Source organism: Lichenostomus cassidix, chromosome 5 (genome assembly GCF_008360975.1).
Source record: "Lichenostomus cassidix isolate B80296 chromosome 5, HeHo_3.0, whole genome shotgun sequence".
In the NCBI taxonomy this organism is placed as follows: domain Eukaryota; kingdom Metazoa; phylum Chordata; class Aves; order Passeriformes; family Meliphagidae; genus Lichenostomus; species Lichenostomus cassidix.
Window position 1 is genome coordinate 46,233,212 of NC_139486.1, and position 22,666 is coordinate 46,255,877.

General features: G+C 40.5%; 1 protein-coding gene across 8 annotated transcripts in view; it reads left to right on the forward strand.

Moving 5' to 3' along the window:
• BRSK2 (BR serine/threonine kinase 2) overlaps positions 1-22,666 on the forward strand; it is a 309,427-nt gene that overhangs the window by 248,741 nt on the left and 38,020 nt on the right. For 5 of the 8 annotated variants that reach the window (XM_085062817.1, XM_085062820.1, XM_085062821.1 and 2 more), the window contains exons 10-14: positions 4,470-4,634; positions 5,383-5,480; positions 10,497-10,647; positions 14,457-14,522; positions 18,494-18,517. In XM_085062817.1, the coding sequence (XP_084918943.1) occupies positions 4,470-4,634; positions 5,383-5,480; positions 10,497-10,647; positions 14,457-14,522; positions 18,494-18,517 (504 nt within the window). The remainder of the gene's footprint in view (positions 1-4,469; positions 4,635-5,382; positions 5,481-10,496; positions 10,648-14,456; positions 14,523-18,493; positions 18,518-22,666) is intronic. The other 3 variants (XM_085062816.1, XM_085062818.1, XM_085062823.1) reach the window with 2 other exon arrangements.

Sequence of the window (22,666 nt, forward strand, 5' to 3'; positions counted from 1 at the left end):
TCTGTCTTATTGGCAATGTTGCCCTCTGGATTTATGTGACTTCAGTAGGACCTGAGGGGGTTCAACAGTTTGTTGAATAACTAAGGAAATAATTAGAACTAAGAAAAAACTTAGTTCACCTGAAATAATGGCAGCACTCTGCCCATGGTGTTCCCATGCTCTTTTCAGTTACCAGACATGACACCTTTTTAAAGCAAAGAAGTATAAGAGTGTTGTTTGCTGCAGGTACTTTTTTTTGAATTCTCGTGGATAAATATAGAAGAAATGGAGTGGGGAAATCTCAAACTGTAATCTCTGAAATCCCTTCTATAAGGTCTTACTAGCAATTCCAGAAGTACATGCTGTTTACATCAGATTGCACAGACGATCCTCTCTGTTTCTTCATGTAGTGAAATCAGCTGACACTGCTTACACTTTGTGCTTTTATCAGAGCTGGAATAGGAAGTAAAATGAAAAGTCATTGATCACTTATGTTATTATTTTTACTCTCCTCAAGATTTTTGCCTGGAACTTTTCACTTGTTGAAGGACTGATGTCCCACGCTCACATACGCAATTGTGCAGGTGTCATTTCATGACTTTAGTCTATAATTAGAATTTGAAGATTTTTTTCTTTGGAGACATAAACATTTGAACATTTTCATGTACTTCTCAATGAAGGTCAGACTCTCTGATGAATGACATGATCAGCTCCATCTGAGGCTGTTTTCAGAAGCAAAAACTGAGTTTTGCAAAAGCAAGTCTCCTCTAGGCTCCCAGGGTAGTCAGTGCAGAAAGGCTCTTCCAGATGTCTCTTCAGATTGCCTAAAAAGAAGTTTCTACTCAAAATAGCTTTTTTAATGAGTATCTTTCTCATTTTCTCTGTGCTGGCCATGGATTGACCTCAGGAGGTTAACCTCGTGTGGCTAATTTTGGTCAGGGAATAACCTTGCCACCTCCAAAACTCAACTGCTTTCATCTGGTAATGTTTCACAACCTCTTTGCACTCATTTTGCCTGGAAATACTGATGCTGACAGAGAAGAGGAGGTTATGGGGTTTTATCCTATGGCTCTTTTGCTCACCTCTTTAATTTTTTTCTTTATTTTATCTACTATTCTATGTAAAATCTTCATCCTTTGTCATATGTAGGTTACTGACCTGAAAGTTGTACTCAGAACATAGAAGCAGTTTCACTTAATTCTTCAAATAAATATTGAGGCTACTATAAAACTGAAGAAAAGATTTAATTGCAGACTAAGGCAGTCAGAGAAAGAGGTCTCAAAAGCTGAAATCATGATTCACAAGCCTAAAAAAGGAAGTAAGAGACCTAAGTGAAACCTTTCGTCAGCAACCTCCAGTTCTTGCTCTCCCACCCAAATTAATTCAGTGAGGTTTCTCAAGCCTTTTTAATTGAAATCATTTATTTTTACTTCACCTGCAGGTTATCGTAAACCAGAAAATAAACCACAGTTATTTTCACATTTTTTAATAAAGTAAGAGTGCAAATAAAATTACCTATTATGGTAAATACATACTCCTGTAACACTGAGTTATTGCCTTAATTGTGAAGGTGCCACACTTCCTAAAACAAGAAAAAGAATAAGTGTACTGGTTCTGCTTTGCTTTGCACTGATGCAAATAGGCATCTCAGTGAGATTCATGAGAGAATTTCATAGAGAGGTTGAAAAAGCCCACCCTGATCAGGAATCACATCCATTGTATCCACCGATCCTCACAAAAGAGGGTTGGTTTTAAAGCAGCAATTACATTCATGTGGGCCTTTAAAAAAATATATGTGATTTGCAGTAGTCACTGTGTGACATTGTTTGATGTCTATGTGGGCTGCAATGCAACAAATTTGTCACTCTGCTAGACTGAGAATGGAACAGGCATTACAGTCATGCCAATCACAGCCCAGACCCAGTGATTTTCGTTTCCTGAAGCACTGAATTGCGCTGCCAAATGATGAGACACCTCTTTTCAGATTTTACTTGTACCTGATGAGGAGGTGTGAAAATTCCTGACTGTGTCTGAGGCTGACCAGGTGCAGGGCATAAGGAAATGCCACTCTGGAGTGCGTGGAGGATGGCAAGCTGTGCTCTCTAGAAATGGCTCTGGTGCTGATTGATACAAAAGAAACTCATAAATTCTATTCAGTCTAGGGCAACTAGCAGGAAACCCAGTTTTCCTGGAAATTTTCAAAGACAATAATTCTTTTTAATCTCTTTAAGCTACCTTAAGGGCATCTGCTTGTAACATGAATGATTAATAAAGTCAATACTTTTCAGAAGTGAACTGTAGATCATTAAAAAGCAAAAAAACACTCAGCTGCTGTTGAAAGGTCTATCCTGAAAGAATTTATCCTAATGACAAGGTCATCAATGGCTTTAATACTGCAAGGTTATGAACTAGTCATTGCTTATTACCTGCTGAGAGCTAGATCTTGATTCAAAGAGGTATCAGCAGCGACCTCTTAGATGGAGTAAGATGTTTCTTTAGTTGAACAAGGATTTTTGAGTTAAGCCCTTAGATTCAGTACCATGGTGGCATTGCAGAAGACACACACACTTCTGCAAGACTCAAAGGGGACATCAAAAGCTATGTTTTCGTTGTTTGACACAAAAGAACGAATCCCAAGGAGCAGATTCTATGTCCTGTATGTTTACTTCTAGTCCCCTAAGTTGAATAAAACTCAGCAGGGTGTGTGTGAGTGCTCCTCATAAGAGAAGTGGGATCTGACCCATGTTATCCTGACCCATGTAATGAACCCCAGAGTCTGACTCCATGGCATGTATGCAGGCAGAGCTGAGCACATTTTCACTGCTTCAAAAGAAGATAAAATGAACTTTTCTGAGGAGTCTTTTTGCAAGTGATGTCCCACAAACAGTTAACAGAGCAGATACATCACAACTGCATTTCAACTTGCTTAAAAATAAATTGCAAGTAGCACTCAGTAATCTCCTGTGATTGTCCTAGCATGTAACTGTCCTATCCTGGATCCACTGACTTAGTATTCCCTTCTTACCTTGGAGGAGATCGTCTGCATTGGCTCCTTTTATGGTGCATTGGCTCTCTTTTTGGTACACTGTCTGAGACCTGAAGTTGATATATATGATCCTACCAGACCTGATTTCAAACTTACACAAGAAAAATTAAGAACATCTGACTTGGAACACTTTTTTCTATGTAGATACTTGGATAGCTTCCATCTGAGTCAGGAACATTTTAAGCTGTGCGAGTAACTTCACAAGCTGTGGCCACCTTATTTCTTGCAGCATCAAAAGGAAGGCTCTCTAGTCCAAACAACCCCATAAACAGCAAATGGTGACATCTGATGCAGTCTAAATATTCCTGATTCCTGTTGCCCACGCTGGGAGCCTGGACTCAACAGTCACACATTTGCATCACATGAAGAAAAGGGAGGACCTCTCCCACAGTGCAAGGAAACTTCAACATCACACAAAGCATCCATTGAGAAATAGCAGAGATTCAGAATAGACAGCTTCTCCAACCAAAACACCAGCACTACCGCCAAACCCACCTCTCTGGTCTATCTCTGGGTGGATAGAGTTTCCATTAATTTCTCACTGCCTACCGAAGTAAAATCAAAGGATACTCAGGATGTCTGCAATATATATCATTAGTCAGTTGTGAATATCCTGACACCTTGACCTGTTTCTTACAACTGGGGCATTTAATTGCAATGAATAATCAATATTTCCTGAGCCTAGTGAATGGGATAATTGTGCAGAAAACCTGCGTTAACTGTATTTGAAAGATTAATATGTTCTACTGGTAGTGGTGTGTTCCGAGGTCTGCCACTGACCTCAGGCATCGCACTTGAGCCAAAATTTTCAAATTTGCATGTCTTAAGAGAAGCAAGAGATTGTCATGTTTGGGTGTGTAATTAAGCAGCCCGGTTTCCCTCAAAACCCTTTAAAGTGTGTCAAGTGGGAGCCTGAGCACTGAGGTCTCTTAATCACAATGGAAACATTAACAAGAAACTGCTGCAGTGCCAGTTGTAATCAGAATTGGTGAAAAATAGTGATGGTTTGTTCAGAGCTCCTTCTTCAAAACGGAATTATTCAGCTTGCACTTTTCAGCCTCATAGTTCGAGGTCTGGACAGCTGATGAGACATCTCTAAAAACACATTGTGTTTTATAAATGTTTGGCATTAGGATGCTGGACAGCTGCTTCTATTACAAGGGCACTGGTAAGTGAAGTTCCTGTTGCCTTGCTAACTGAACACAGGCATTTCTCATTAAAGACCCAAATCCACAACCTGCTGGTCAATCTTGGCCTTCATGACAGTTTCTTATGAGAAAAATATCTGTCTGGTTGGAAGCTCTGGTCTCTCAGTGGGAATTTAGCAAGCTATTTCCATCTGTTGCTGCAGGCTGTGTTTCAGAGTATGGGTTCATTTGTGACTCATGTTTCTTTTCTCTCCTTTCCCTCCCCCTTTCTCTCTCTCATTTTCTTTCCTCTGCAGAGGGGGTAAGAATGAGCCAGAACCAGAGCAACCAATCCCTCGAAAGGTGCAGATCCGTTCTCTCCCTTCCTTGGAGGATATTGATCCAGACGTGTTAGATAGCATGCACTCGTTAGGCTGCTTCCGTGACCGAAATAAACTCTTACAGGACTTGTTGTCGGAAGAGTAAGCACTTGCTCAGTCTTCATATCAGTTGGGTGTCCAGGGGCTGGGATGCTTATGAACCTGGGGAGAGGTAGAGAGCACTTTTAACTGATGTCTCCCTCTCTGTGAGTGACTGGTAAGAACTTCTCACCCTCTGGCTGCTCATTTGCTGCTGAGGTTCTGGGAGCAAGCACTGAGCCTTTCTTGCTCTGTGGGTCAGAAGCTGACAGCCTTACCAGCAGTGGAGGCACAGTGCTATTTCTTCCCTAGCTGCCAGGCCAGGTCACTTCGTTAAAACATGGGCTGTACAGTCCACATAGGAAGGTATCATTGTTGCTATTTGTGTTGGTTATGCCTTTGTTGGCAAATTTTTATTTATTTCAAGCTTATGCCTAAGAGCTGATGTATCTCCTGAGGTGTTAAGAGGGACACGTAATAGGAAGAGCACTTAGCAGCTCAGGAGACCTGGCTGGCTGCCACTCTTGGTTTGGACTTCCTGGGGATACATTGCCTTGACTGTCCTGTGCCTCTGTTCTGTGTGTGTAACATGGAAATCTTATTTCCTTTCTTCATTAGCTGCCTGTTGGAGACAGCAATGGTCTCAAAAGCTTTGTGGGTTGTGTATCTATCTGTCATGTACATGACCACTTCCAACTTATTTAGAATAACTGTAACTGTTTATTTGATGAGAAGGGTTTATCTACATGTTGACCTTTCTTTCTTTACAAATTTAAAGATTTCTTTTTCTTTTCTTTTTTTTTTTTTTCAGAGAAAACCAAGAAAAAATGATCTATTTTCTTCTGCTTGACCGGAAGGAGAGGTATCCTAGTCATGAAGATGAGGATCTTCCCCCTAGAAATGAAATAGGTACTACAGATATGAGCTCAGTCACTTGAACCCATCTGAACTAGCTCCTGTTCACCTTTTCTTTTTAAATTTTAGTTTTATTTTAATTTAAACCCAAACCCTAGCATCACTGTTACCTTCCTACTGAAATGATGTACACAGCACTGGTGAGAATCCTCAGCCTGGGGCAGGCAGATCTTTACCAAAGCTCGAAGGCATCATATTTCAAGATATGTCTGTCTCACAGTGCAGAAACATCCAAGCAGGGCTTGAATGAGATCCTTAAAAAATGTGCTGTGAACCCACAAACTGGCTCTAAGCAGGCAGATGAGGTTTAGTAGCAGTGTAATCTAGTGGCAGAATTTTCAGGTTACAAGTCTCCATGCAGTGTTGCAGAAAGGCTGCTCATGGACTTCAGTTAGTGAGAAGCTGCGTAGCTGCATCCCTCTGCAGTTACACATGTATACATTCTCTTTTCTGTAAGTGAATACATACACTGCTGAAAATATGAATCACGTAACTTAGCTGTTTATAGTACATAAATCAAACTCACATGTTTTTAGACTTAGAAAGATTTTAAAAGCTTAATGCGCAATAAGATTATATATCTTATAAAGCTCTTGTGATACCACTTTATTCCTGTTTATTCATTGGTATTTTAGGGTGCTGCTGATCACTACTAATCCAGACAACATAAAAAATGCTTCCCAAGGAGCTAACTACATAAGTGACTCTTGACATGCAGAGTGACAAAAGTCTAATAAAGGATTAGTCACTTCTAGCAATGAACTGAAACAGAATTTTGCATAGCAGTGTTGTAATTTTCAGGTATTGTACTTCAGCACTTTGAAGACTAGAAGCAAAGTGCCCCTTATTTTCACTGGAAAGTCTGAATCTCACAAGCTTTCAGAGCAGTGCTATATGGCACTGCATTTGTTAATGCTTCATTGAATTATTAACCTATCCAAGTTCCAGGCTTCAGGCTCTCTAATTTTGCAGGGAAGTATCTTCTGTGGGAGAAGAGATGAAAGTTCTTAGTTAATACAGTGATTTTTAAACTCTCACCTGGATGGAGCTACAGAGAGCATCTTAGCAGGGATCCTGATGAAGATGGGTAGGTGTGCCAGCTGCAGGTCCTGTGGTCAAAAGCCCCTTGCTCAGTGCAGTTTGTCATCTAGCACTTTGCTAATCAGCTTTTGACTCAAACAGATTACCCTGCCATGTAAGGACAGCATCATCTTGTTTTAGAAATGCTTGTGTCTTAAGAAAAGAAACAAGGTTACTTTAGAATCTTCAAACCCAGCATGTAAGTGAACATGTAGCTATGCCCTAAATTCATCGTATGTCTCTTCCACATGACAAAGTATTTCCATGGCTTGAACTGAAATATTGTGCTCCACTCTCGTATTTTTTTGTACAAGGAGTGAAAATGTTTCCTAATGGGGAAACACTGCCTGCATCTATGTGCCTCACCAGCACATTTAAGCATTAGTCTTTGAGTGTTTTCAAGTTGTATTTCCTCTTCCACAGGGGGTTTCCACATCCTCTGTTCCCAGCGGTATCTCTGAGAACATGGGGCAAGGTTTAATTAGGAGCAGTCATGTGTCTGATGAATATCATCGTTAGCCATTAGCAATGGCCTTGCACAAACAAAGAACAGCAGAGAAAAAGTAACAGTTTAATAATAGCAGCTTGAAGAAACCATGTTCATGAGAATAGTGCATTGTCTGAGCTCTTGCCAAAAAAAAAAGAAAAAGGCATCTAAGAGTATTTTGCTTTTTCCTGTTTGTTGGCATATTAAGTCTCAGAAAGGATGGATGCAGGTAAAAACAGGGCCAGCTACAGCTTGCCCTTTCTTCTGGTGTCCCTTTTGTCTGTTTCAGCTATATGAGGCTTCTTCAAAGGGCCAAGGAAAGGCCACTTCCAACATCTTTCACGTGCAGCTCCATTTTCTTTAGTTGAAAACCTTAGAACAAGAACCTTCTCAATAAAATGAATGAGTGTCAACTAATGTCTCCTTAAAAAAAGGGCTTTTGTGGGATGAAGTTTCTTCATAAACCAGAGAACAAGAGGTTGGGCCAGAACAGAGATATAGATACAGGTGCCTCATCCAAACTCAGAAGATAAACCTTTATTTCCCACCTTCCATGGGAGGGTAGATTTATAATTGCATATTACCTGTATGATTCTCTCTTCTTATGTAAAAATCCTTAGGAATGGCTTCGCTTTTCTGAAGTGAAATAAAAGGAAAATTCATCCTTAATACTGTTACAGTTCTGGACTATGACTTGATTTTTTTTCACCATGTCCAGAGAGTCAAGAAGAGAAAGGCAAATACTGGAGATTTTCCTATTTTTAATCCCTGTGCTTCTGCAAAATCTTTTCCAGCTTTTGTATGATACCACTTTAGTCATTATGGCAAGATGGGTGTGCATTTAACTATTTCTTTAGTACCTTTAGACTTGACAGTGATGGTGCCCTGACATTTCTTAATCAGACCCTTCTAAAAAGTATGTACAATACTTGCTACTCTCAGCTATGTATAGTGTAGGATAGTAGCCAATTTTAAATAGGCATCAAATGCCTTTACTAGGAGCTCAATCACATTCATGAAAGCTTTGGACATATCTTCTGTCCAACTTTTGTGAATTGCTCATCCTGAATTTATAGGCGTGTTACATCACCTGTTCTTTTTGCTTATTCTATCTTTGATAGCTTAAAATATAGATTAGAAATTAGTGTCTTCCAGCATCTTAAGCAGCAAGGACTGATACAAAAGAATCATTTAGCTTGTTAGCCATATCCTTCTCCTTAATTTTCTGTTGATTCCCTCATGGCCCCTATGGCTAATTTCCTTCTCTCAGGTTTTCTCTTTCTGATGGCTGTACAAAACACTGTCATTCAAGTTTTTAGCTAATTCCTCTTCAAATTTCTTTTTCACTGGCTTTTAAAGTCCACCTTCTATTTGGTCTGTCGCTTTTGTAAATGCCACTTGGCTGAATTTCAATTTCTGTTTTGAACATTCATGGATCAAATTTACTTTTAAAATATCTGTTCATAAAATGTTTTTCTTGTCTTTTTCCATTTTTCTTGTTTAGCTGCTATTGTTTGAACTTATTAATCTCAATTCTTTTGACATTTGATGATTTCTTCACCTTCCTTCCTCTTCCTTTCTTTTAAACTGCACTATTTTACATTACTTTTTAATGTGTGCTATCCTGTTGCAAAACTTGTATCAATTTCGTGTTATATATGCCCTGAACATCGTTGTTATGTATGTTACTCTGCTGTAGATACACTCCCGAACCAGAGGTTTTCTTGTAGCATGAGTTCTTTCTCATATTTTGAACTTGCTTGAAGAATCAGGAGTTTGAAATATCTAAACCTTGTCCCAGCTTACTTTTGACCATTTACACGTATGCAGCTGAAGTCACACAGTATAAATACATTATTTGGTTTATCTCCCTTTGTATTTCCATCAGCTTTATGCACTCTTTATTTTTCTTATCTGGAGGTCATTGCCCCTACCATTTTCTACTATCTTTTTGCTGTTAGACAGAGTTTGAAATGGAGTGAGATACAACTGCACTTCTTTTCTAATTAATTTTTAACAGGAACATTATTACTGCTAACACAAAGAATGCTTGGGCTATACTGTAATGGGGTCAGTTGTTATCACTAATCCATTTGCATTGAACCATCTTTGCTTATGCTCATTGTTTCAAGGATAAGCTCTGCATTAAAGCGATCTGGTTTGTTCGAAAAAACATGATGTTAGAAGAAATGAGCACGTGGTGGGTGTGAGGAGGGCAGGCTAATAAAGACCAGACAGTAGAGGTAGAATTGTCAAGTGTGGTATTTCTGGTTTTGCAAAGGAATCCTGCCAGAAGAAGGCTTAAGGACTGGGCACTGTGAGGTTCTTTCTAACAGCAGGGGTGAAGGATGCCTTCTTTTACAAGTGGTCACCCTCCACTAAAATTAAAAATGTGTCTATAAATAGAGGCAGGGAGCTGAAATAACCCAACTAAAGAAAAGAAAATCCTTCTGCATTTTTTTCCTGCCTTTCTCCTTTATACTGTTTTGATGCCGTGGGATGTGTTAGCAATAAAAACATCCCAGCAGGTCTGCATTTGGTTCTCTGCTTCACCATGGAGGTGTGTTTGGTTTGGCAAGTCACCTTCTGCAATGTATTTGGGTATCTAAAGACTCTTTTCAGAACAATTGAAGTGCTCCTCAGAACCTCAGTAGATGTTTGTCAACATCTTTAGGAATGAATTGCCTTTAAGTCTCTGTCATTCTTATACCTGAGTTTTCACCCTGCAAAGCTAAAGTAGCACTTTGATACCTCATAGAATTGTTACACACACAAAAAAAGTAAAACATTTCATTTACTATAGCAGTAAAAGCTTTATTGTATGGCTCTCATTGAAGATTTGTCTCAGGTAGACAAGCATGTTTAATTTTTAATGCTCAGTGAGGGAAAGTATAAATTGGTGGGAAAAAACCCCGAAATCTAATCTTAAAGAGGCAAAAAAAGGGTATGTTGTCAGAGCAGAATGCAATTCTGAGTTTCGAGTGTACTCATGTCCCTATGTCACATTTAATCTAGCTGGCAGGGACATGGAAGGCGAGCTCTAGCAACCTGAATACGTACACAGGATCCCTAGATGGCTTATGCTCTGCCTAACAGCTTGTGCTGTAGCCCATGTTGTCATCCTGTATCATCTTGTTATTACTGTTATCAGCTTTGTAAGCTAATTTCTGCAAGCTATGGTATAGTTGTACCTTTATTTTACAGTGCTTATAATACCTTCAGGGCAGTTGCAGGGCTCCTGCTCTCTGTAGATGGATTGGAAGTTATGCCTTAGTGCTTGCGAATTTGGAAGAAGGGAGAGACTGCAAATACTCACCTTCATTATGAAGAGATCTGCCTATGTAGGGGAGGTGTGAGAGTGAAATGGTTGAGAGAGCATCTAACCAACCTGTGTGAGGTAAGTCACAACTAAATTCATCTGACAGCATTTTCTTTCCATAAAGATCCCCCCAGGAAGCGTGTGGACTCCCCAATGCTGAACAGGCATGGGAAGCGCCGGCCAGAGAGGAAGTCGATGGAGGTTCTCAGTGTGACAGATGGCGGATCCCCAGTTCCTGCTCGCAGAGCTATTGAAATGGCACAGCATGGACAGAGGTGGGTCTCTGCTTCACCTAGGAGACCTGCCTGCCTGGGTCTGCTCCCCCCTTTTATGTTATACATACAAAGGAGCTGTGGAGCTTTTCTGTTCGCACCAGCACTCATTACAACTTCCAATCGCATTTGCAACATGATCTGGCAGCCAGCAGAGCTTGTGCGCACAGGACCAGAAGTCCTGCCAGGGGATTAAGAGTTCTGTTCGCTTGCAGCTGCTCCTCAGGAAACCACCATGTCCTCTGGGCAAGGCTCATCTCACCTCTTTTTAATTGTTGAGGGCATGGGCATGCAGTCTAAGCTTGCAATACAGGCTGACTGGGCAGTGGGATAGATGAGGGCTTTGGGAGGTCTCACATATATGTGTCCTGTCAAACAGGATAAATTACCCTCTGCTTGTTCTTCTCTGTCTCCAGAGCCTACAACAGGAATCTAGGTGACTATTTTGGATTAGGTTCCTAGCTTTGGGCACCTGAAGTTAAATGAGATGAACACCACGCTCCATGTCATCAAAACAACTTGAATCTGAAAAGCCCTGTTCAGGCATCTGTAGATGCCTCCAAAATGTGCTGTCAGAGCCAACATGCATCTGACCCACATAAATCACCACATGCTTGTAAAGTGATGAAATAACTATAATTTGCCTCTTTTCTGTCAAAGAAAGTGTCAGTCTTGTGGAGAAATAGCAGAGGAAAATGGTGTCTCCTCAAGGCAAGTTCTGGGAGAGCAAGTGAACTGTGGAAATTCACTTACGTGAACCATGGAAGTTGCTTCCTCAGTCCCTATGACTAGCCTAAGGGGAGCGCATGCATTTGCTTTCACACTTGCATAAATCAATCTATATAAAAGAACACTTTCTGTATATGGATGATGATGATGATGCTGTGACTTCTGTTTCAGCTTTGACATGATTTTTTATTTGTTCAGCTCTTAAGATCTGTTCAAAAAAGGCCTACTGTGCCCAGAAGCTCCCTTTGGTGACTGAGAACTGCGTGAAGAACATGAAATAATTTCATAGACATTCCAGAGGCCCCTAGAATTGCTGGAAACTTTTCCTGGCAATTGTTACAGTTCAATTTGCAGTGAAGAAAGAGCGGTGATTTCAAGAATCTGCTAGGGCTTATTTCAGACTGGGTATGTGGCCTTGAGACTGCCATAAAAACCTTTTGTCCTAGTGTAGGTTGGAAACCTGTCTCAAATATGTGATTTCCTTTGGTGTGAGGTCTGGGTGAAGGAAGTTTTCAGTACAGGGTGTGTTCAGTGTTCTTCGCAGGCCTCAAAGAAGTAAGGATGAGCACAACACTGGTTCCTTGTTCCACCTGCAGTGTTTATTCTGCTGCCTGGGAGATGCATGGGACATGAGGCTCCCAGAGTCAGGCAGAGGTAAATCACCTTCTCCCGCCCCAAGGCTCCTTTACAGGGAGTGTCCAACTGCACAGAACAAAGAGGAGGTGTTAAATTGATCACAGTGTTTTCTGAGAGCTGAAACGTTTTCTTCCAGCTCTGGACTTTGACTTTGGATTCAGAAGCCTGAAGAAGCAAAGCTGTGTCTTGCTATCCAAAGTATTTCTTTTGCTTTTAAATGTCTCACTCAATTGTGCACGTGAGGAAACATTTGAAGTCAAAAGGTCTGGGATAGTTCAGAACAGAGATATATCCAGGCTACATATCAGTAAAGAAAAGCTTTGGCTTAAGGAGGAAGCAAAACCTGCAGGCACAAAAGAGATATGGAACAATGCATACCACAAGTCAGGAATGGACATAAAAATGTGATTAAGGGTGGAGAAAGGGATGTAATAACACCGTGATTGATGATGATGGGCATGGTAGTGCTTGTTTTCGAAGGGGTTAAAGGGAAGATGTTATTTTACTCCACATGTGTGCTTCCATAATTCATCCCATCCACATCCAGAGATGACAACAGCACATTTTGTGTGGCTGGCAGCACAGTCGTTTATAACATGAACTGGCTTCATTAACGAACCCCACTGCATGGGGAGTGTCTGGGGACGATGCATTGCTGATGGGGCACCATCTGTCAGAACAGTCAGTAACAAAGTGACAAGTGCCTTCCACCAAGAAGGGGGATTTTTTAATGGCTAGTTGCATATTATATTCCATGAAATGACCCACTGACAGTGGATTTTACGGCAGTAGTGTTTAGATCCCCAAGGTGAATGCTTTTTGAGAATGACTTTTTCTTTTTGTCTCAAGAAATGACTATTCAGTGCTTTTATCCTTCAATACTAGGAAGATGGACCATGGAAACAGGTCTCCAGTTTAGACACAGATGACTTGTGTAAACATCTGGAGACACAGTGCCATTGCTTCTCTATTGAGCTGGCTAAGATACACTTCTAACCAGTGGGCAAAACACACCCAAGTGTCTTGTGATTTATTCCTACTGCCCTCTTTCCCAGTAGTAAACAGATGTTTGCTTGCATAAAGAGGATTTATGTTACAACCTCAGGTTTATGTGTCTGTATCACAAACTGTGCTTTTGGTAGCCATGTGGGGGCCCTACAAGAGTCTGGTCTTGGCTGGTTTAGGGCATATCTTTCCACTGAAATTTGAAACTTGGCAGCCTTCAACCCTACAGGCTGAGAAAGTAATAAGTAAAAAACATAGTCCTTGAGTGACTTGGTTTTGAATAATGGACAAGGGGAGCTCAGCACAAAGGCTGCTTGTGGAGCTTATAGGCTCCTTGAAATGCTTGTACCGACCTTTCGAGTGTTCTCCAGTGGATCTTGGTAAATGGCAAAGTTGGTATGCACAAACGCTAGCCAGTCTAAAACTGGTGACTAAGTTTTGTTAATTCTTGGGTTTCCCTGCTAGTTGTCAACTAAACGGGTTCATAATTATATCTTAATTACTTCTGCTGTTCTGGTATCCCCACCTCTCAGACTATCTGGTATTTCATTGAAATGTCAAAAGAAAAGAAGTAGGTTCTGAGCTTAGTTTAACATCAGCTAATTTGTCCCTTGTGTTAAAATCACACAGACTAGGAAGAATTCCATGGGAGCTTGAATCCGGTGGGGATATGCCAGAAATTTTCAGCAGCTTTGCTGTGAGAGTCCAAAAATCATTCTAAAATGGGCTTCATTAACTATTCATTTTCTTTTAGTTTTTGAAGTGGAGAGCTTGCATGAGAGATCAGCTAACATTAGGAAGCAGTGTTCTGTGAAACAGTGAAGCATATTACCAGTGAAATATATTACAGAGAGCTGCCCTTTTAGCAAAGCACAGGGAATTTCACTTCTAAGCTGCAGGGATTCAGACCCAGGATGAAAAAGAAGGGCATTTCTCTATACACTGAGTATAGGGAAGAGTGTTGGGAGTTAAGTGGTAATGGACCCTACAAATTAGAATACAAAATGGATTACTGTTCCTCTAAGAGGCTCTGTGGTCTGATTTTAACCTTTTCTGAGAGTGTGCTTAGTGTTGAGGTCTTCTAGAAAAGTCGTGAGTAATGAATGCTTTGCAATTAATGCCTTCAGGCATGTTCTGTTTTCCCAGGACAGTGTGACAAAGTAGATGGTACCTGGGTTTTAAATTGGATAAAGGAGAGCAGGGTTTACAAGTATGCATGGGGGAAGTCATCTTAGACCTTGGAAGTCAGGGGAAGATAATGAACTTGAGCACTGTGTAGGCATGAGCCATGACTGTCAAGTAAAAGAAAGGTTTTTCAGAGCATTGCTTAAAAAGGGGAGGATGGGTTGGGGGGCTGGGTGTCCAGCATTGCTGCAGGTGACTCTCTTTTATAAAAATGTCCACACTAGTAACTGTGTTTTCTCGCTTTGTTCCTGCCATAGTAAAACAATGTTCAGTAAAAGCCTGGATATCTCTGAAGCCAATCCCAAATTCAACAAAGAAGAAAGGTATAAACACTGACAATATGTTCCTCTCCTCTACCTCACTGCTGAGACCTTAAAGATGCAGTACTTACCTTCTCCATGTGGGGACAGAGCTGTTCTCTCTTTCCTCTTTAGAGAGAAGCAAAGAGGGTGGGATATTTACAGCTCCACACTATGTATGTTTTTGTACAGTACCATTCATTTGAGGCTATCCCCAATGCAGCCTGGGACTGTACCAACAATTTCCCCACTCAAATTTCATCCTACTGCTTTTTCTGGTTCAGTTCTGCTATGAGAAAAAGTTCTGCCCAGGGTAGAAGATGTATTTGCTAAGACTTGTTTGGGAAGGATTGGAATATGAAACACTAGGAAGGCCCAGAACGTTCCACTCCCAGCAATAGAAACAGCAGCACAAGTGAGTCAGTGACAAGAGTGGTAGGAAACTTTGGAAATCCAGTCTGATAGAGCAAAATATTAATGATCTCGGGTAAGAGACTAACTCCTTAAGACTGCCTAGAGGACACAAGAGGAAAACGTGATTGAAAATAGCATTTTTGGAGGATGATTCTAATAGCAGTTTGAGTGACAGATGCTAAAGAATAACAAAAAGGGTAACTCCCAACTGTCAACAGAGGCACAATGGAAGAAAGGCAGGCCACCACATTTATGGAGATTGTGCACTTATGTGGGTCCATGAACACAAAAAAAAGTTTAGACTTTTGGAAGGTTTTTAGTGTACATGTTTTTTAAATTTTGGTCTCAGAGGAAGAGAATTTTTCTCTGTGTTGAAAGCTGGCATCCCAATGGATGACTCTTCGTCAGAATGTAATCCTTACTTGTTTTGGACAAACACTTAGGTTACCCAAAGGTTATGAGTGTGGCATATGATTCAAAAAGGGAGAGGCAATGGCTTCCTTAAAGGAACCAATGGACTTGGCAAACCATTCTTATTTCCATTTCCCCTTTTCGCAGAAATCTTTCTGTATAAAGATTTATGTGGCCTTTAAGCCTCAGGAGATTAGCAGGATGTGTGAGGAACTGTTTTGGCCTTTTCCAGTCTGAAACAGTCTTTTGTGGGCAGTGTTGCAAGTCCTGAACCTGCCACAGTGAGGAACATTGTGCATCTGCAGGAGAGATTGTGCCTCATGTGGTGTGTAAAGCACCCTCTTTAAGATGCCAAAATACCAACAAGCATTGGATTGGACCTGAAACATTTGCAACCTTTTAGTTCCACAGCCATAAAGAAGTAGTGGTGATTCAGCCTTCAGTGGCTGGACTTTCCTGGACTGTTAGCATAGACATGGAAATTCCTGTTCCTCTCTCTGACACCCTCTATATGTAAGTTCTGCTCTTGAACATGTGGCACTTCTTGCATTAAAAGTCAGTCTAAAGTAACTCCAAAGATGAGCTTTTTCATAGTAGTTAGAAATCAGATCCAGTAAAAGAGATGCAGAAATTTTATCTGTGACAGGAGAGGAATCTTTTAGCATATGTTTCTAGCACCATTCCTTGTCCCTCTGTCCTTCTCTGGCAGCTGCTACAGCTGTGTTAGCAGCAGAGAAAATGACACTTCAGTATATTCTGTGGGAATTTCTTAAATCCACATAGGCATTTTGTGTTCCCTCTCAAAAGTGGTATTTTTCAGACAACAGGAGGAGAAGGTTAGAGCACTGCACCAGGATCACACACGGTCCTGCTCATTCAAGGCTGAATTTTTGAGGATCACATTCATTTACTGTGATCTTGCCTCCCTCCCACTTCTAAGAGTTCAAATGAAGGACCTCAGTGGTGGGAATGTGAGAGAACCTGGATTCTAGATCTGCACACAACCGCATGAAAGGAAAGGACAGGCAGCAAAGAAAACCCCAGCAAAATGGGGTCAGATAATCAGGGTGGCCATTCAATTTTTGGCCAGTGTTTAATTGCCCAATTCTATGATACCTTTTTTAAAGGAATACTGCATCTTTAAGGGTCCCTTCCCTCTAGATGCACATGGTTGTCTTAGTAGCTGAGGCCACTGTCCCTTTCTTTTTTTTTTTCTTTTTCTTTCTGACTTTCTTTCACCCCCTCTTTCAGTGCTTCTCTTCTTCTGTATCTGGGTTGCTGCAGCTCCGTAGTTCACTTGCTTCAGTATTATAGGGAATGCACATGTCTGCGCTTCTGGGTCTATTGTGTCCTGGGATTGTTCATTTTTTTTAAACCTCATTTCCCTTTTTCTTTACCCTATTGTCAATTTGCTTTCCATTCTCTTTGTTAACCTCTTCAGTGCCTTCCCTGTTGGGAAAATGACTTGAAAGAAACATTATTGGACCTTCTTGCACCCATTCTATTTGCATTTTACTATTCTGCATGTGTGAATATGGGTGTATTTTCTGTATAAATATACACACAGGTTCCAGTATATACAATGGGTGTCAATTTGCTCTTCTCAGTTACATCACAGTAGATAGATTGGTACAGGTACAATTGAGGACAGCATTTATTCCCAAATATATACATATATTTGTATATATATAAATTAGATCTTACCCAAATTTGCACTCCAGGCTGAAATATAAATGGAGTGTCACTCAAACACATGAAAAAGAACTTACTGTAATGCTTCTTTCCACTTCTCTATCAGTGTATAGCACAACACCTTTTTCATCTTATTCTGACTATATTTTCATTTTAACTGTTCTCAAAACTGCCTTGGTGGCTCAGCCCAGCACTTGCAATGTTGATGTAACTGGAGGCATGGCTAGTTGCACTGAACAGTAAACTGTGAAATCTACTGGGCATATATTAAATTTGGCATTTCTGTCTTGTGGAGAATGGATTTTCCTCACCCAGCCAGAGGTAGCTCTGGCAGCTTGGGAGCCTCTTATTGGAAATGGAGAGAATGAGAGAGAGAAAGTGACAGAGAGGAAAAAAAGCGTTGCATCCAACTTGAAAATAATTTGGCTTAATAACACCAAACTGCTTTTTATTTCTAATCTAATCTTTGTTAATGTGAAAAGGTGGTGACATTTTCCTGAGATTGCTTACCTGCACCCCTGAAAACTTAATAACCTGACTATTCTATTTGCATTTTGAATGCTTTGGTTAGTAGATAAAAATTAAGAATACTGAAGTTTTCAATTGTCACTAGCCTTCAAAGTCATCGTGCGAGAGATTCAGTCTGCTTTTAGAACTGCTTTTTCAGACTCTTTTCAGCACAGCATTGATTTATTCTCCATTCACATTTGAAAGATTTCCTTTGCAACCTACAAGACCCAGAGACTGAATTTATTTTAAATGAAAAATGAGATCCTGGAGCACAAGATAGCATCCACAGAGATAAGTGCTGGGTTGCTGAGCTGGTACGTTCTAGCTGATCTGAATTCCTGACTGTAAGACCATCATGACTAATAAGGCAGTATCAAAGCAGATTCACAGCTTGAGCTACAATCTTGTACCCTGGGCTCCCAAGCTGGCTCAGAAATGCATGCTTTAATAACCAATACGTTTCACAGTTCATTCGTGGCAAAAAAAAGTACTTCTTACCAGGCCAGCTTGGGGGACAGAGGGACACTGCACTGAACAAACTGGGGACAAAAAGAACAATTTCCTTGATAACAGTGTGATATAACTGTGCCTTATGTAAGAGGCAGAAAAGAAATGCAGCATGAAGTATGAACCCCATTGCTCTGCTGACTGCTTTAATTGGGATTTGGCTGGGAATTTTTTTTTTTTTTTTTTGCAGCATTAGTATGTGCCTCTCCATATTCCCCAGTGCCAAAGTTGGATGTGTCTGCAATATGTGAGTGGGACAAAAGTTGTTTTCTGGTAAATGTAACTGTCCCCCTAGTGTTCCTGGTCTCTGGAAAGACTTAGGCTCCACTGGCAATGATTATGACCGTTCAGTTCTCCGAACAGTATTTCACTCTGCTTTTCCTACTCTTCTCTCCACCTGCCTCCACACCCCTCTCTCTTTCTTTCTCTCTCTCCCTCTCTCTTCATTTTCCCTTTCCGAGGATGGCGAGTGCTGATCCATTGGGGTAAGCTCTAGTTTTGGATTATTCCTGTTGCGGGACCTGTTGTAACTTTGCAGAGAAACTTTTCATTTGCAATTTCCAAATACAATACAGGCTGATACACTTCAGTGACTGAGGCATTATAGCAGGGAGAGAGAGAGAGAGATGTGGGAAGAAACATTTTTGGTGCTTTTGTGTGTGTTTGTGTGCTTTTATGTTGGAGTCACACTCCATATAATTTACTTTTGGGTTCTTTTTTTGTTCTCTTATTTTTCCCTCTATTTCAGTGTCTGTGGGCACAGAAAACTATCCTCAGACACTGTGAAGATACCAGGGCACCTTCTGAGAATGAAACTCATTCTCTATTTAGCACTTTTATATCTGTTTGGTATTTTCCAGTTAATTTTTATCCTAATTTATCCATTTTTCTTCTTTTTATTTTCTTTTCTTTTTTAATGAAACTGAATCCCACCCATGTTATAAAAAAGATGCTGGAGATTTCCCTCTCTTTTTAGAATATGTTTTCTTAAGAGGTGAACAGATGGCCCTAGAGACAGATATATCTTCAAAGCTCTTTATTTTTGATAAAGGCAATATAGGTACAACTGAGAATGTAATCACACTTCAAATTAAAGTTTCATTTATAAATACTTAGGAAAAGGAGAATATTATGTTAATAAATGATTTAATAAAAACATTGTAATAGATCATTACAGACTACAGTAAAAACTTCTTGAGAGGGTACATATTGAGTAGCTAATTAGCACCAGTAACATTTACTTCTCATGTTTGTGGTGTGGTTTACTATTTATTAATTCTTTCTAAACCATCTATAAGTGGAACTTTAGTATAATTGGCCAACTAAGGAGAGTGGTGCTGTTCAACATCACCCTCTGTATGGGCTGAAAGGAAGAAAAGGTGTGTTACCAACACCTGCACTCCTTCCTCTGCACTCTCTGTGAGGCTTCAGCTTACAAGTGGTTATTACCATGAGCAGACCTTCTGACTTAAGCATAAGTGTTCCCAGTAAGAGCTGTCACGGTATTATTTGCATGGTTGGGACTGTAAGACAGTGGAACATCAAAGGTATTCTACATATATTCCCTGAATCAGGGAATGAGGAAGCACAGTTTGTACCTTTCAGACAGCCAAGAGTAATAGTGATGAAATTTAACAGAGCCTGACTGCTCACCTTTTGCATGTTAATTTAGGTCATTCTCAGGAGTCTCATACCCTGAAATTGCAGTTTAGATTTTTTTGGCTTGGAGTGAGCAAGGAAAGGGGAGTATCAAATTCCACCCAGTTTATGCTTGAAGCAAATAAGAGGTTGGCTGGATATTTTCTGGTCTGACTTTCGAAACTACACATGGAATCAAACCAGTTCAAAATTTCTAAGGCATTTCACACAGGGACACAAGTCTGATGCATCACTGCACGCTGCATGCATGCTGCAGGCTCCCCTTCTTGGAAGCATGGCTCCAGCTTGACCAGCTAAGAGGCTGTATTCAGCATCCTGGTAAAACTGTGCTATGAAAGCAAGTTCTGCTGGGACTGCAACAAGGTACCAAACTTGCCTTTGATTGTAAAAAAATGTTCTGGGAGATGGTTATTCAAAGCAAAAACAAAGGGCAAATCTGACCTAAATGTTAAATTCACTCTGTGAAGCCTTTATGCTCTGCTGGTGTGTCCTAGCAGGGGCACTGTTTAAAGCATTTGAAAACTCATCTGAGAGAAGGGCAATGGAGAGATGCTCTGTACATGTGCTACATGTGTAGTATGGTTACCAGGCCAGCTGTGCTCTCCTGTCTCGTGTTTCTCTCCATCTGCACCTCAGCAGAGTCAGGCTTCAGCCCTTCACCTCTCAGGAAATTCTACATTCTCTGAAACCAGCTGGAAACTGGATTCCAGCCCCTCAGTTTCACCGGTAGGAGAGCACTGGTCTGCCATGAATTGGGCCTCTCATGGCTTCCCCTTTGACAGCAGCTGGCTAAAATGAGTAAAAAATTAATTTAAAATTAATAATGTTTTAAATTTGGTACTTTGAATTATCAAATAGATTGAATAAGGTATAAAATCATCACAGCTACAAACTACAGCCCATATATGCACATTTTGTTTCAGTCCTTTGCCTCTCTCTTTCATAGCTCAGCTGTCTCCAGATTATTGTCCGTCTGTGGGATGGGAGGAATAGCCTGCAATGATCTCAGTGTCCACCTTTTGTTTAGAGTGCCCTCTGCATCTTCCCCCTCCCAAAACCTTGGGTCTACTTCCCTTATGTTTCAGGGTTTAATTCCTCCCTCCAGGCTTGTCAAAACAGCTGTGTTACTTCGTAAGGGACTAAAGAGTCTCTTCTTGGGACTCTAATTCTGGCAGCTGTGTTTGAGGGGTGCTCTTTATCTGAGCAACTGCACTTACTTTCTTGCTTGTATATTCCACAACCTTTTGATGACTTCCATTGAATTAGTGCACAAGCATACAGGAATGCCAAACACACAGCAAAATGGGTCACACATAGTGTTCACAGTTTCCTAGATTGCTGCATTTACTATGAAGTTAATGCATTAATTATAGTCTACAATTATAGATTTAATACTTCCAGTAACATTTAATGCCTGTAAAGATTCTTAGGAGGTTACCCACTAACAGATACTTCCCACTAAATAAATTTAGTTCATAGCCGTGAAGATGTATTTTTCTCCTCTTGCCACACCTAAGACATAAGAGTCTGCCATACTAATGTGCTGCCTGTAGGGCCTCAAACTTTCATTTTCTGGTTATAGGGCTAAAAATTTAAATTCCTGTACTTTCATTACAGCATTTCAGCATAATGCAATGCTTTCATTCCTTTCTTTTGGCCCTGTCCCAGTTTTGTCCACCTGACTCTGAGATACAGGAGCAGTGCATGTGGTTGGTTTTTTTCTACAAACTGAATTGTAGCATTGCTCAGCCAAGATGATCTTGATGAGAGGGATAAATCTGTCATTTTTTCTTATTAGCATTTTTGTACTGGAGTACAGAGCTGCGTGGTAGGCCACAGTACTGAGTTTTTATAGCCAGCTTGAGAATCATGTCTCATTTGTAAAGGTAAATTCTGGGAGGTATGCTAAATTGAGGAAGATGCAAGGAAAATCTCCTCAGTCTTGGTGTGATATCCTGTACCACCGCTTTCTAGTAAAGGAGGAAGAATTTTGAAAATGTACAGCTCTCTTTTCACCTTGACACTTAAATGGAACACAGGCTTCTTTAAACTCTTTCCACTGCTCCTATATACAATTTCCAGTGTGGACAAACTGAAGCTTGCTGTAGGGCCTACTTTACTTCCTACATATTTTGCATGTAAATCAGCAGCAGAAATAAATCTTTTTCAATAGCAATCATGTGGATACTGAATGCATTTCCAGTGGAGGATTTCATACTAACTCTCTCTTATGTCCCCTGCCTCAGGCTCCTAGGCTGGATGAAAGCACAGTACACAACAACTGTTTTTCAAATACTGCTACCAATAAAGAACTGGGAGTTGGGAGGTGGGGACTGCCATATTCTGCCCTCCACATGTATGATCTTTTTTGTAAAAAAATAAGAGGCAATGGGGTTGGGAAGGGAGAATTCAGGACTGTTGGAAACACCTGATTGCAAAAAGGAAATAGCAGAGTGGAACTTTTAATCAAGTATCCTGGAATTCAGGTGAGTGTCAGAGAAAACTTTCCCATCACAATTAAGAGCTGGTGGGAGCATCTCTTTTAACTCCAAGTTGGTGTTTAACTGCATCTCTGAGCACCTGAATGCCTTCCACATTTATCCAGGATAATCTATAGGCTCCTCTTGTAATTCATGGTTTGAAGAAGCTTTTCCTGATGATTCATGCAAGGAACATTTCAATAAATGGACTTCCCATCTGCACGACACATCTGTGGTGCAGTTAGCTACTTCAGTTATAGGAAAGGAACATACAGTAGTCTTTCAAAACTGGAGCAGACAGTTCTCCCCATAAAATTACTTAGCATAAACCTTCATGAGTGACCCAGATCTTCATGGTACAAATTTAGGCTTAGTCTAGTGCAAAAGAGTGCCAAGAGTGAGCCTCTAATTTTTTACTGCTGCACTATGATGGGCAGCTTGAATCAGGATACAAGAAAAAAACTAAGTGGGGATTTTCTGCATAGAATGAGTGCC